Below are 15,526 nucleotides of genomic sequence, written 5' to 3' on the forward strand. Positions count from 1 at the left end.
ACGAACGACGTACGACGACAGACGAAAAGAGAGCAATAGGTCACCTGAGTGACTCAGGTGACCTAAAAATCGGAGTGGGCTACATTATTACAGCTAACACATAAAATCCCCCCCCCCCCCCAAAGATTCATAAGTTACCGATTTGAAGAAAAGGGACTGTTTGGCTTTTATGCTACATCATCAGATTTATATATTATTTAAATAAAAATTATTTCAGAAACATTTTACGTATATGATCACAAATACTTACCTTGTCAATACTAGGAATCTGTATGCTGAATGACGCAATGTTGAAAATGAAGAACAATATCCAGGTGATTTAGTAGATATATAACAGCCATACAGCTTTTAACAGCTTTTATGTTGACATTTTATTAAAGTATCACTTCCATGAGTTTCTAACAAATGTATTGTTGCAAAGACCTTAATTGCAACTGATGATGTTATGTTAATTGAAGTGCACCCAGTTACTTTGACTCAACAAAAACCTGAGATGTAATTATAATATCACAAGCTTATCTTTTAAAAACATGTGAACTAGTGCTGTAGGCATTATTGTACACTGAAGTACTGGTTTGTTTTGCTGAATCATTTAGTTATTGATAGGTAGACACTGCTGCTCTGGGAAGGGGAGGCGGGTGATGAAAGTCTAATGCGCTTCAAGTCGGCAATGGCATCGTTGCCGTCTGTTTTTATTCAATATAAAACCAGGAAGGTGCTTCAAGCATGGTATCCTTCATGTAATTTCAATTTTGAAATATAAGATACACAATTATTTCAAAAAATTAAATATTCTATATAACATTTACATCTAAATATATTTTTCTCTTTTTATATTTAAACATGGTACACAAAAGTTTCAAGTACAAATAATCATAAACACGAGATATCATAGATATCAATATCACAAAACTTTATCTGTTTCTAGATATTATCATAATCATTCATGCTTTCTTAAGAATTACATTTTGTAAGCAAAGCCAGTTCACCTTATTTCGAAGATTCTCCATAGACAAGTCATTATTAAGTTTGCATCTCAATATAAATGACACAATAACACTGCATATTACAAATTTTAGAAGTGCATAAATGTCATTACATATTGTTCTCGATGGCACTTACTACACTACATGTGTTTGTTTTTGTGTAAGTTTTGGGATCGTGTAGTTCAGACTAAGCTAGCCATTTCTGGTCCTTCTCCGAAGTAAAGCTCCGGTCCGCCGTCTGTTTAAGGGAAAACAGTAACTTCCGAAGTAACTATGGCAACAAATTTGAGATGCGTCACAACCTGGGTCATCAAAGCAGTCCACTGTAAATCTAGGAATCAGGTTGAGCCGTGGTGATGGACATCTGCCTGGTCTAGCAGAGTTAAAGGCTATCAAAAAAGAAACATATCTTAGAGGAATTATCACTTAAATAAAAAATATGACCAAAATATTAATTATTGGTATATGCAAGCATTGCACAGAAATACCAACAGCATTAATTCAAGATTACGTTTGGAAATATTTCAAATACCAATTTATGTTTATGTGTTGTTAAAAACACATTTTCATACCATTTTCTTTTTCCTTTTAAGAAAATTGTAATATGTATTTTTGTCTATTATGGCTTCTTTGAACTGTGTTGTTAACAATTGTATGATAAAATTACTGCTTTTCATGATTAACAAGTTATTTTGCTGTATGGAATCGCCATGGGCGACTCGATATATCCCAGTGAACTCGAAATAAAAGACACCACAGAGTCTGTCACATCTGTTTTTAAAATACTTGGATGGTTTACTGACTATAGACGATAATTGCCAACTAGTAACTAAACAGTATGACAAAGACAAACAAGATTCAGCTTTTCCAGCGTCAATTTTCCTTATTTATGAAGTAGTATACCGCTATCACCTACATATGGTTTTTGATACTCGAGCATGATCTAACTATGGTCAATTTTTAAACCGAGACAGGTTACTGACAATTAAGTTGATGTTACAGGGATTTTAACAACCTCGTTGAAAGTCAGCACTTCGTAAATTCTATGTTCGTAATACCGACCTTGTTAGCAAATACAACACATTATTGGGTGGTGTTTGGACTTACATATTTTATACAAATTGTTAGGACTTCATTTTTATACTAAATTTGACTACAGATTATTCCGTCTACCTGATCAAGTCATACGGCTCACGGCGGTTGTGACCGGTCGACAGTAAATGCTTGCTCCTCCAAGGCATCTGATCCCACCTGTGGAATTTCCAGGGGTCCATGTTTTATGCCTTGTTTTGTTCTGTTTGTATATTTTTTGAGATCGATCACTGTTCGTTATTTTCACCTGTTTCATATTAAGTTTCAGAAATCTTGAAAAGGACAAGTATGATAAATGCGAAATATGGTTTCTCATTTGACATAATAATTATAGCCAAGTTAAAATTGTGATAGTTTGTAACTGAAAGACGCAGCATACACACAGACTGATTAAAACAATTTGCCGATTTCTTTACTAGGCCTAGTTTTCTTTTAGCCTTTCTTATTCAACGTACCCGATGTGTCGGACAATAAAAATTGCGGTCGTACCCTTCATGAATAAGAGTACTAGTTATTTATACAAGCAATTAAGTTCAATTTTAATTTTAAACTAGGCATAATCAGGTGTTTGTTTAATTCAATCGCATATTGTTCTAAACATCATTCAAAACAAGAAGCCAAAGGGGGTCCTTACCCGTCGCAGTTCTTCGAAATACAAAGGTGTATGGAATATACAAATCAAAAAAAAAAACTATACACGGGGATCTATTGTATAGATGTACTTTTCAGGTAATACAGTCAAACCTGCACTGGGACAGGATGTTGGAAGAACACGAAGGAAAGTAGAAAAATGGGAATAAAAATATAGGCCGAAATTCACAGTGAAGTGGTATCGGATTATACAGTTTTACAGTGATCACTTTACCTTACATACTCTCTATACATTCATTTTACCAAAAGTATAACATTATAATTTAATAATACAGTGCCCACTGTCCAATCCGACAACTGTGCAATCCGGCACACTGGACTTTCCGACCTCATATTTTATTCCCAAAAATTTCTTTATAATTTATATAGAATAAAACACTGTATATTCCGACCACTGCACATTCCGAATTCCGGCGATTTTTTGTCAACAGAAGTAGATAATTACTTTATGATTTACCCTGAGTAATCCGACATAATTACACTGGTGTACCATAATTAGCCGCTGGCCAGGTAACATGAATGTCCCGTTTGGTCACAAGATTGGTCTACTTAGAGAGTAGTTAATTACATGTACGAGTTCGAAAGTGTTTCTGTAAGCAATTATAAATGAACAGTTTTTGAATTAAAAATTAGGCAATTATTTCTCTTTGATGTTATATATACGTACGTCCCTGTTGTTATCAATTTTATTCTCGCATTGGAAAAAATAGCATCCACGCGACAGAAAATAAAAAGAGTACATGATGTTTAGATCGCCTTTACCTTACAGAATAAAAAAGATTTTTAGCTTGAAATTAAAATCAAATATGCAGTCAGGGTCCTTCTTAAAGCCATGTTATGAAAAAAAAAAATGAGTACGGCGAACTACTGTGTAACATGTATACAATACACAATTTGAAAGGCAGCAACTTGTCTTATAGAAAACGTTTCATTTCCGGGTTAATATACACTGAATCAAGCGAGGCTGTGTACATAAAAGATTCGCCGAAAGCAAAAAATACCGCTTTCAGTTGCCCATAAATTTAAAATATTACGTCTGTTTGATTAAAATTCAATCGCACAGTTTTAGAGTTACGTCCCGTTTGTATTAAAAGTCGCGTGACGGTATTAATAGCACAGTCTATGTTGAGAAATAATCAGTAGAAAAAAAACAAACCATACCACTGTGTAGAGAAGGTAGACGAAATATTTACTTTAATATCGACTGTCAGTAAGTAAAAATTAAATTGCAACATCTCGAAATCTCGAAGCGATCGGCAGTTCCATGTTTTGTCCATTTAAAAAAAAAAAGAAAAACATCGTATATTACTACAAAGTTTACTAATGCTATATCACAAACGCTGTTTCTCAAAGAAATGCTAATCAGATATAATTTATACAGCGAAGAAATACACAATTATGCAAACACTTTGACAATTAAATACAAGTGTACTCTTAACCTAATGAAAAATGATTTTTTTTTGTATGAAGTCGTCTGACACTAATGATAATGCTCAGAAATATTCAACACTGGGTAATCCGACACACTGCCTAATCCGACATTGTTTTTATTTCCCGCAGCATGTCGGATAAGACAGGTTTCACTGTATATGACTTTATTTCATAGATAAAAGAGTAGAATGATTAAATACTTACCTGAGACGCAGGTGGGTTGTTTAAGTAGACAGGGTCCCGTTGGACGACAGTTTTCATAAGATAAGTCACAGACTTCTCCTATATTGCACTCCACTATCTTACAAAATAAAAAAAAATGAGATTTCGGATGAAAACTACGGATATATATATACATGTATTTTTTAAAAAATTATGATTGAAAAAGAGTGAATTTTAAAAGTATGATTGCAATATGTTAATAAGTATTTACATCTAATGGCATATTCTCTATTGAGAAGTTGATGGCTCGTTTTAATACTCCCCCTCAAAAAACGAGGGGGAGTATTAGAGTATTAATAGAGGGGGAGTTGAGGGGGGAGTATAAAACGAGTCATCAACTTCTCAATACTAATGGCATGGAGCTATGTTTAAAAATATAATTATATGAATATACAACATGCTGAATAAGATCTACAAGGATCTACATAGCTAAAGTGTATGCAGTGATGTTCGTAGACCAGAAGTCTCTGTTTTACATCGTGGTAATTGGAGACAATGTCCATTATGTGTTAAACATTGTCATTGTCTATCGAAACAATAGCGTGTTGTGTATTACAACGTGTCTAGCTTTTAATGTAATCCATGGCTTTTCTCGCAGGAAATGAAATGAGCAGTCCTATCTCTACTTTACAGTCACGTTTTTCAACATATAAAACCCCCATGCACCGAGTTTAGATTTAGGAATCAATACATACTCATATGTGGAGAATATAAATTGTTAGAAAAAAAATTATGTGATATTTTCAGTCAATTTCCGTTAGTTTAGGAAATAAATGGAGTAAGAGATATATAATTTACAAGAAAATATATCCAAAAACATTAACAATATTATTTCTTGAAATTCAGTGTTTATAGAGCACAGCGCTCTGTCCATTTCTGTTTGTTTGTTTGTTTGTTTGTTTTTCTTACAGGGAGGGTCAAGATTTAAAAAAATACACATGTACATTCAAACTCATATACAATATATGTACAATATATGTTGTATATGTATACAATATAGAGGCATTATTACAAATCATTGTGTAGATATCAAATTTAAAAAAAAAATAAAATAAAAAAAAAAACAATAAAAAAAAAACAAAAAAAACTAGAAATCGGTCGGGAGAGGGCAACCAAACAATTTTTCAAAGATGGTCTAAAGAATCTGGCGATAGAAAAGTTGATTCAGAAGTAATCACGTTCATCATGAAGTTTAGATGTCAGTTTGCCATCAATGTCTTTCTCTAATAAAACATCCAAATATGAAATATGTATTCTTTTTTTTTTGGGGGGGGGGGGGGTCAATGGGATATATCGAATCAATATTGAAATGAAACTGATTATTGTTAATTGATAACACGTCTTAGATATATCTAAATGTCAAAATTATTACCCTTGGGAATTCCAACGGATTGTGCATAGATACTGCCAATAAGAAACTGAAACATCTTTTTAATATCAAACTCTGAGTTCTTGAGAGTAGAGGCAAACACTTTACGGGCGTGTATAATTGTCTTATGACAACATCAAGGCCGTAACAACCATTGAGGCAAGTAAGGCAAATGCTTCACTAAAACTTTGGATTTTTTAATTATTAAAAATGTAAAGTACTAATATGAACACATTATTTGTGTTACTGGACTTAATTTTTAAAATTAAAAAAAAAGTTTGGGGGGGGGGGTAAAAATATGTATATTTGTTATAACTTCTACATTATGATGGGATGAGGCTTGAATCGCTGTAATGTCATGTGGGCCTTTTTTTTAGGGGGGGGGGGTATATATTTATTTCATTGATATACTGGTATTCTTTGATTGTAAATGGGAGTGCGTGGGGGGGGGGGGGGGGGTCAATGCATTTCAAGGCACGAATCATTTTAATTCCGATATGATTTATTTTTGGTCATGCATATTTTATTTAATCAAAAACATATTCAGTTTTTGACAATAAGTATATGAAAAAAATTGAAATAATATGTTACATTGTTTATAATGCAGGTTGAAAGCGCAATTCAAATAATAACTGAAATTGTTAACGTTCATAAACCCTATGCTCACTCATATAAAATGTTGCCTTAACTTTTATGATTTTCCAAAAGAAATGTATTTCATAAGTAAAATACAAACTGTTATACCATAGCTTGCGGGGCAAAATTAAACAAAAAAGACATTTCAACTTGACAAATTTATAAAGGAATAATAGACATTTATGTCATTAAGAGTTATCTCTCTTATCAGAGTATCAATGAACCTTAAAACTGAGATGAAACGATTTTGTATCTTTCGTGAAGTGACGTTGAAACTTGATATTTCATAATTATAGTGTCCCTCTTTAGGGTACAGGCCATTTGATTCAAGTCTGTAAAATTAAACTCATGGTTTTTTTTTTTGTTTTTTTGTTTGTTTTTGTTTTTGTAATTTTGAACTATCTTCTTTTTATTGACACTACTTTGGTGATGTTTACTTTATCTTATTGATCATGCCACTTTTCATTTGATTTTGTAAAATGACATGACTTGACAGTTGACATGCCAAAAAAAAGTTCGAGATTTGTTTCCATGGCAAAATTTGTCAATTTGTTAAAACGAAGGAGTTTCATATCACCCCGGCACTGTCCTGGATTTGCCAGGGCCATACACAGACCCCAATCCCCTCGCCTCATTTAAAATGTGGGCCTAGTTACGGCCTTGAGGAATATTTATCCAGGATCCATTTATGTCGGAACTGTGTAGGATGTGGAAGGACATAAAATTCATGTCTGTTTTAAAGTTTGAGGCGATGTAAGGCACAAATTCTGAAATACAGATGCATTACTTACAGAGCAGGCGTGCCGACGTACAACATTGATCCACGGATTTTGGAACCGAGACACCATCTGTGCATGTATTGTGTGGAAAATATACAACTAAAAACAATAAAATACAAAGTGTTATGGTGGGAAAAGAAATATACGCAGTGTTATACTTTCTTGCAGGATGAACAGGAAAAAACAAAATCGAGCGCCAGACATTTTTTTTCTTCTTTTTTTCATTTATTATTTTTAGTTTGTTTTTCTTTTATTATAGATTTATGTGTCATAATTTCAATTTGTTCAAAGAGGAAGGGTTGAATTGATATATTCATTTTTTTTAACTGAAAAATAATGTAAAATTTTAGACTTTATTTGTTGTTTTGAATAAACATTTTATCGAGATGTGATGGCTTTTTATCTAATATTTATTATATAATATATATTTGTATTTGAAACTGTTTTTAAATTCGGTGCAAAACAAAAGCTCCAATACAGTCTTTTATTACTACTACTATTCGACTATCGTTCGAATAATGCAATCGAATGTTCGACTACAGAAAATAAATATTTTGACATCCCTAATTACTAGTATATACTCATATTCTATAATTTTATGTCTATATATTTTTATTAAAAAATACGAAATGCTGAATTGTTCCGCCTTATTGGAAGCATCAAATAAGTAAGAAAAAAAATAAGTAAATAAATTACGTTTTTAAATAAAAAAAAATATTCAATCGTTCTTGAATACTATAAATCGGTCTTTAATACTAAAGTTGTTTTAAAAAAAACACAAAAAAAATCCCAATAAACAAAGAAGTAAATATTAAGATATTCTTCTCACCAATAAAAGATAAATCCAAGTCATTTCTCCAAATTAATCTGAACCCCCATATAAATGATTTGACGTATACGCAGCACTAATAGCTCTTTATACTTGTATGTACACACGATTGTGCTATATATGTTGATTCGGATTGAGTAATCTAGGGGCACACAAACAAAAGAAAGAACGTTGTCAAAACGTCATTGAATCATTGTGGGTCAGAAGAGGGTCTTTTTCTTTATTTCCAACATGTTGTAAACATGAGAACAATCGATCACTGGTCTTGTTCCGATACATCACTTCAACATTCATTCATAATCTTGAATGTACAAATGTAAGTAACAAGTTAATTTCATGTTGTTTACTTCGGTTTAATTCGTTGGAGCCAGTCCCCTTACATTATGTCACAAGTCCTGAAACATTTATTACCCAGGTAAAACCAAAAGAAAATGGTTTTATTGGCTTTTTTTAAAAAAAAAAGAAAACAAAATTAAGATCTACTTATTTCTTTCAGACATGTCTTAAGTTCATCATACAAGTATTATAAGGAATGATCATACTGTAATATCCCCCCCCCATTAATTCGTGAATGTTAATTTTATCACAAGTAGCATCTTCGGAAACCAATGTCTTGCTGTCCCTCTACTTCCCTGCTTGTAAAAGAAGCATGACTAACAGAGGGCGTCCATCGATGCCCAAGCTAGTAAGCTGCTGGCACGAAATATAGATAGAGAGAGAGAGAGAGAGAGTTGACAGAGCAAAACAAAACAAAAAATTAGAAGAAATTCAAACAAAATTTTTATGCAAAATTCTATACACGTTACAGCATCTTTGTCACTCAAAGGACTGCAGCCATGAAAAAGAAGGTCTGCGGCAACTTTCAGCATTAAACAGTCGAATGGACGGAGGTCATTAGGAAAACCCTACGTGGCTATTGCGCACTAGCGACTGATATTAATTGAAAAAGAACAAGAAAACCATAGTAGAGCAAGTGATTTTAAATATAAAAGTTCCCATGAACCAAAGTGAGTAATTCCTCATTGACAAAAAACAGAAGGAAGGAAACCTAAACAATAGATTCCACACACAACAAACATGTCAATCAAGTCTACTTCGCGGAGTAATAAACGTCAACAAAACACAGAATAACCTGCATAATGGAATGAATGGCCGATGTGTTCAATAACCTAAAATAAATCACACATTAAAGAATTGGCTCATTCACAGTCCGCCACCAAATGGATAATACTGTGCATAAAAAATGGTCACCCCACCCCTCTCACCCCAACTTCACACACATCTCTTTGGCTTTGAAATTGTATTTTTAATGAACTAGGACAAATATCCATTTATCTGCAATACATGTAGATTTTTGGCTGGTTGTAAAGTTCATGTTTAAGGCATATAGGGATCTTTTAAATATTCACTTAGCAGTTAAATCATTCAATTGACTGTTGGTTCCATTTTTCTAACCACTGCCTCAGATTTACATAATATACTTTCTCCACCAATTTCATTCCATTTTGGGGGACATACACTGTACATTTACAAACTTTTAAGACTTTTAAATAGGATGTGCATTGTAACTTTTCAGAATTGTCTTTTTTCCTCATAATTTCTCACTGACATAGTCATGTAATACTAAAAAGAAATAATGACAAGATATGTTAAAAATATATTGTTTATTAACTGTATATAAATATCTATGATAGAAATTGCAAGGATACTGTATTACAATGTTAGGTAACAGTTACTATATCAACATTGACGGATCAATAAAATCAGGAAAAATCGGAAAATTACAATCATCATTAAACTGCATTTAAAGTATTCAGATCGACACAAATTAAAATATAGAGAATTTTATTTTTATACCATTTTCAGAATGAAAATAATTTTTTTTTATTTTTACTATTATACAGATTTTTTCTATAAGCTTAAATCACTTCAACATACAATTAATGAGCTAAAGACTTAACCATTATTAATGACTTATCATATTACACATTCCTGTTACAAAAGGACATTCTGAGCATCTGTGTCACTGTATAACCAATACTCTTATGCGAAATCAAAATAAGAGTTTGGTTTATGACTGCTCAGTTCCTTCTAGGAAAGATTAAAATTGCCAAAAAAAACAAACAAACAAACAAACAAAAAACAAAATCTTTAAAAAATACAAAAATGAAATTTAAAAAAACAGACACACTTTACATGCACTACAATGAGTCTTGTGTCTGGACGGAAAAATGACAATAACAAAATAACTCAATAACCAACATATAGCACCAAATTAAATAGAATATAAAACAGCTGCTACTCCAACTGTTAACTTTCTCATTCTTATTAAAAAAAACTAATGAGAGAGATTCAATATCACCGGGCATAATGTGTGCACATCATCAACATATCACAGCAAATTAAAAAATAAAATAAAAATCCAACTTATGACTGCAGTGATTCAGTGAATAACCTATCAACATTGTTGTAATTCTGTAACATTCTCTTTGTGATTTAAAATCCAATTTTTTCATTAAATAGAAAATTTTACCCCAACAATGTCTTTGTAGAAGATTCAGCATGATTTTTTGTGTAACTGCCATTATAATTACAGTTGAACTTCATTATCTTGAACACGGATATCTCGAATACTATGGATATGTCGAAGTGATTGGGAAGTCCTAACCACGTTATTTCTCAAGTATTTTACCCTCGATATCTTGAACCCTTGGATATCTCTCGGTTTTTTTCTTGGTCCCATCGAGTTTGAGATAATGAGGTTTGACTGTACATTAATTTTGTTTAAAATCCCCTCAGCACATACTTCAGTATTGCACACATTCAAATGCCCAATCACTAGTAAAACAGGGATCTAAATAACAAACTAGACTACACTTTGTTTTATAATTCTATAAACTAATTTCAAGGCAGAAATTAAATAGTAATAAGTAATTAAAACTGACTAGCTACACCATTATTATTTTAAAATTGCTTTTCTCTTATCGTAAAATGAAAATGTTAATTTTATAAAATGATTTCTAAATCAGCTGATAACTACATTTCTACTACTTGTGTATGAAAAAAGATTGATATTACCATTTTATGATAATTAGCAAACCACATAAAAGATGAAAACCATATTACCACACCTTTTGTAAGTACATGCACATTTTCTCAACTGTTAAATCTTTAGTTTTATTCAATTCCAAAAACATACAAATCAAATTTGCCTACACACCATTTTCCAACATCTACATGTACTACATTTACTCTCTTGTAAATTAAAAATGCTTCTAAAAAGAATCTTTGGCATTACGTTGCTTGTTGCATAGTCCACCAAATATTACACGAATGAAAATGCAAATTTCTATGACATTTAAAAGTACTGCCATAATACATAACCAGAAAAAAAAATGATTTCAACATCAACAAATGCTGCCACTGTAGCACCTGATCTGCTGTGTGAAATGCAATGAATATTTTCCTTACATAACTGTTAAAATCCCTCAATTAAGCTCTTTTAATATGAAAGATGAGCAAGTTTGCAATCAATTGTTTTCTTTCGTGACAAGCCTACACATCCCCAAGAAAATTTAGATTGGATTACGAGTATATTATTTCCTACATATTGCTTTTCCCGTCATTATTTGAGCGTCTCTTAATCTCCTTCACCATCAGATGATACATACACAATCTTCTTGGGTTCATGTTGATCTATAACTTCTGCTAACTGTTCATGCTGTCTTAGTTTTTTCACTGTCTTCTGAAGCACAGTTTTCATTCTGTCATTTTCAGAATTGGCAGCTTGCCAAACAATCTCTAACTCATCCTCCACCTCCCTGCAAAATAAATATTATCATATTCTTCTGGTTAAGTTCTTGATCATAAACAAAAGGCTCTTGTTAAATTCATTTCGAGCTATTTCATTTTGCCAATAATTTAATTACCGGTACTTGTGTAGTGTGTTTTAAACTTTTTACATTTTGTATGTGGAAAATTAAACAAAACTAAACTTCATTGTCTTAATGGTGTACATTCTAATTAAGGCTCAAAACAGGTCAAGAAATTTAATGCATGTACATGTATTTGGTTTTATTGATTTTGTAATTCTTTACATGACTCAACCACAAAGAAGAGTAAGAAGAAATACCGTATATACTCGCCTAGAAGTCGGTTCGCCCATGAGTCGGTTGTACTTTTTAAGCTTAATTTAGAGGAATTGACTCGCTGATATACCAATCTTTTTATAACTCGCGTATAAGTCGGATAAAGAGTTTTGGACCAACGTTTAACTCCCAAGGCGAGTATATACGGTAACATAAAAGATGGTATGTAAGTGACTGACCCTTTTTCTGTGGCTATATTGTGTGGTGTGTAGGTAACGGGCCTTTTTCTTTTGCTATACTGTGTGGTTTGTAGGTGATTGACCTTTTTTGTGTCTATATCGTGTGGTGTGCAAGTGTCACTGACCTTTTTTTCTGTGGCTATATCGTGTGGTGTGTAGGTGACTGACCTTTTTTCTGTGGCTATATTGTGTGGTGTGTAAGTGTGACTGACCTTTTATTCTATGGCTATATTGTATGGTGTGAAAGTGTGACTGACCTTTTTTCTGTGGCTTTATCGTGTGGTGAGTGTGACTGACCTTTTTTCTGTGGCTATATTGTGTGGTGTGTGTGACTGACCTTTTTTCTGTGGCTATATTGTGTGGTGTGTGTGACTGACCTTTTTTCTGTGGCTTTATCGTGTGGTGAGTGTGACTGACCTTTTTTCTGTGACTATATTGTGTGGTGTGTAGGTGACTGACCTTTTTTCTGTGGCTATATTGTGTGGTGTGTGTGACTGACCTTTTTTCTGTGACTATATCGTGTGGTATGTAAGTTGACTGACTTTTTTTCCGTGGCTATATTGTGTGGTGTGCAAGTATGACTGACCTTTTTTCTGTGACTATATCATGCAGATTGTGATCCTTCTCTTGTAGAATCAGACGTAGGTGATTAATTTCACGCTCGTACTCCTTCTTCTGGTTTGTAAACACTTCATCTTGTTCTTTCAGTCTGTAATCCAAGTTTATAAATTAATATCTAAACATGTACAGGTATTCATGGATCTGGAAAAGCTGAAATGCATTAAGTAACCTTATTACCTTCCAGCAACTGTGTTAATTTTAGCAGCAGCTTTAAGCTTGTACAACTGAAAATTGAAAGTGTTGTTATTTAACATAATAATCAGAGTGCATTAATATCAGTAGAACGTCAGTATTCATCTACAAATTACATTAAAAGATAATTTGCAAAGATGTGGACAGTGAAGTAGATGTACCTTAAGCTTTTCCTCCATTTTCCCCTTTGACACACTGTTCTGAAGCATTTTATTCATGGCTTTCTTTGCCTCTGTTTCTCGATCCTTGATCTAAAAACAAATATAAATTTACTACATACTGAATGTAACTCTTCTCTTATCAAAACCAAGAATCACAGTGACACTCTCCATGTGTGATATATTTCAAACAGAAAAGTCAAAACAAAACATGTCTGAAACAATAACTTACAGCTTTTGCAAAAGAATCTCTCTCATATGCAGTTTTCTCTGCCTGAAAAAAAAAATTAACAATGATTTTGATTTTAATTATTTTTTTTAATCACACTAATTATACATCTCGGACTTTGCCAAATTAATTTCTTTCCTAAGCCATGATAAAATCCCATTATCTGTAAATTAATCATACCACTTTGATGACAGAGGCCAGCTGATCCTGGACATTTTGTTCCTTTAATTCCGACTGATCTATTGCTTTTTGTAGGTACACCATCTTACTCTGGGCTTTCCTGTTCATATAGGACACTCAACAGTAAACTTCAACATTATGAAAATGATAGCAAATACTGTACATGTATTTTGATATTCCATTACATATTGCTTAAGATTCTTTTGAATTGAATGTGATGTGATTACTACCTTGAGGAAATTCTCTACATACCTGATAGCTTTTCTCATAGCCCGAAGTTCAGCCTGACACCTTTTGTTTTCTGCTTGTAATTCCACAAAATTTGTAGACTGAGTTCTTCTCTCTTCTTGAATAGCCTATTCACAATTAAATAAGACTAGTTAGTACAAACAGGAAGAGGAAAACTTCATTGGTACTCAGTTATATCTTCAAATGGTTTTTTATGCATGAGGTATAGAAAATTATTAAAATTTTAATTTATAAAGTGTATATAGAGAAAAATAAATGCTAACCTGGATTTTTATTTTCAGATTTTGAACCTCTTGATGATAATTTTCTTCTTTTTCTGTAATACTCCTTTTAAACAAAATTCAAGATTTATCAATATGTGCATAGTTTTCAGATATAAACATGTAAATTTTGATAGTTTGAGTCCCTTATCTACAACTTGGACACATACATGTACAGTGTATGATAAGTTGGTAAACAATGCTATTACCTTTTGAGTTCTGCTATCGTGTTGATATAGGATTCTGCTGAGCTCTGGCCCTGGTTCTCCAGAACCATGGCATCATATTTTGTTTTCAGTTCTTTATATCTTCTCTTGATTTCTTCCAAGTCCTGATCTTGGTCTGCCTTTTCAGCTTTCAGTAGCACCAACTGTTTGGTAACCTTAGACACTGAAAATATTTCTCATGTTCATTTCAGCATCTTAGACTAGATATATCATCATAAATCAAAACACTTTTTCCTTATCATGAACTCTTGATCTTAGACTGTTGAGTTTTGATACCTTCCTGCATGTGTGCCTGGTGCATGTCCTGAGATTTCTGATCTTTAACTTCTATCTGTTCAAGTAAATTCTGATTCTCCTCCAGAACCAATCTAGCATTCTCTTTTAGATTTTCCCTGTAAACAGGTGACAAAAATTTAAAACCTAGAAAAATCAACATAATTTTCAATTCATTCCATATGCAAAACTTCAAAATGGTGTCTGGATATTTTCTAAACATTTAAAATTACTGTGTAATCATCATTATTCATGGGGGACTAATGTCTGGATTTCATGGGTTCCCCCATGAAAAATATTTTTGCCATGGTATTAGTTCATTCAATCTTTCATATATTAAACAAGAGCCCCAAGGGCCTTAACGGTCACCTGAGTATAAAACAACAATTTAGAGGATCCATAGAGTATAAAATGAACTAAAGGTGAAGCTTTTTTGCCCAAAAGCAAGAAAAATAGGGTGATCAGGATCAACAAAATAATTAGTCAAGTATTCATTAACAGTTCATAAATTAGGTTCTAATCTGTTCCCCATTTATCACTTTCACCATACAGTATATTAACAAACTATCAGCGCTTCTGTACTATTTTAATTCCTTGTTGAACTCTCTGACATTGGCCTCTCTTGGTCTTTGATGAACATTTAAAAAGACAAGTTATTTTTGTCTCATTTTTATTTATCTATTACTTACAAGTCTACCTGATCATTAAAACTATGAAAGTACTTTTTGTATTATACAATAAAAATTCTTGCATAATTCTCTTATTCTATTAACCTTTCAAGTACATTATTTACAGTGATTAATTATCAAAAGTAA

The 15,526-nt window shown here is 32.5% G+C and overlaps 2 protein-coding genes across 2 annotated transcripts in view; both read right to left on the reverse strand.

Annotated features, from left to right (window-relative positions):
• Positions 1-853: 853 nt before the first annotated feature.
• LOC133171743 (uncharacterized) lies at positions 854-8,061 on the reverse strand. Its single transcript, XM_061306536.1, has 4 exons — positions 7,996-8,061; positions 7,179-7,265; positions 4,365-4,461; positions 854-1,375 (listed from the first exon to the last, which is right to left on the reverse strand). Exons 1-4 carry the CDS (start codon positions 8,017-8,019, stop codon positions 1,179-1,181), a joined length of 405 nt encoding a protein of 134 aa, XP_061162520.1. The 5' UTR covers positions 8,020-8,061; the 3' UTR covers positions 854-1,178.
• A 2,863-nt stretch (positions 8,062-10,924) lies between these two features.
• The window catches only part of LOC133172432 (centrosomal protein of 89 kDa-like), a 53,718-nt gene continuing 49,116 nt past the window's right edge, over positions 10,925-15,526 (reverse strand). Inside the window, exons 16-25 of the mRNA XM_061307314.1 lie at positions 14,715-14,830; positions 14,421-14,601; positions 14,215-14,278; positions 13,955-14,058; positions 13,703-13,802; positions 13,526-13,567; positions 13,297-13,386; positions 13,121-13,167; positions 12,909-13,031; positions 10,925-11,816 (exon numbers count right to left, since the gene is read on the reverse strand). Of these exons, the coding sequence (XP_061163298.1) occupies positions 11,636-11,816; positions 12,909-13,031; positions 13,121-13,167; positions 13,297-13,386; positions 13,526-13,567; positions 13,703-13,802; positions 13,955-14,058; positions 14,215-14,278; positions 14,421-14,601; positions 14,715-14,830 (1,048 nt within the window). The 3' untranslated portion in view covers positions 10,925-11,635. The remainder of the gene's footprint in view (positions 11,817-12,908; positions 13,032-13,120; positions 13,168-13,296; positions 13,387-13,525; positions 13,568-13,702; positions 13,803-13,954; positions 14,059-14,214; positions 14,279-14,420; positions 14,602-14,714; positions 14,831-15,526) is intronic.

Source organism: Saccostrea echinata, unplaced genomic scaffold (genome assembly GCF_033153115.1).
Source record: "Saccostrea echinata isolate AGI-Se365-2 ecotype Australia unplaced genomic scaffold, CSIRO_AGI_Sech_v1 ptg000054l, whole genome shotgun sequence".
Lineage (NCBI taxonomy): Eukaryota > Metazoa > Mollusca > Bivalvia > Ostreida > Ostreidae > Saccostrea > Saccostrea echinata.

Bases quoted from the DNA above. Each gene is read 5' to 3' on its own strand.
- LOC133171743 (XM_061306536.1), bottom strand. From the start codon at position 8,019: ATGACTTGGATTTATCTTTTATTG. The intron at 4,462-7,178 runs GTAAGTAATGCA...TTATTTTGTAAG, and splicing joins TACGTCGGCACGCCTGCTCT to ATAGTGGAGTGCAATATAGG. The intron at 1,376-4,364 runs GTAAGTATTTAA...CTTTTTTGATAG, and splicing joins ACAACCCACCTGCGTCTCAG to CCTTTAACTCTGCTAGACCA.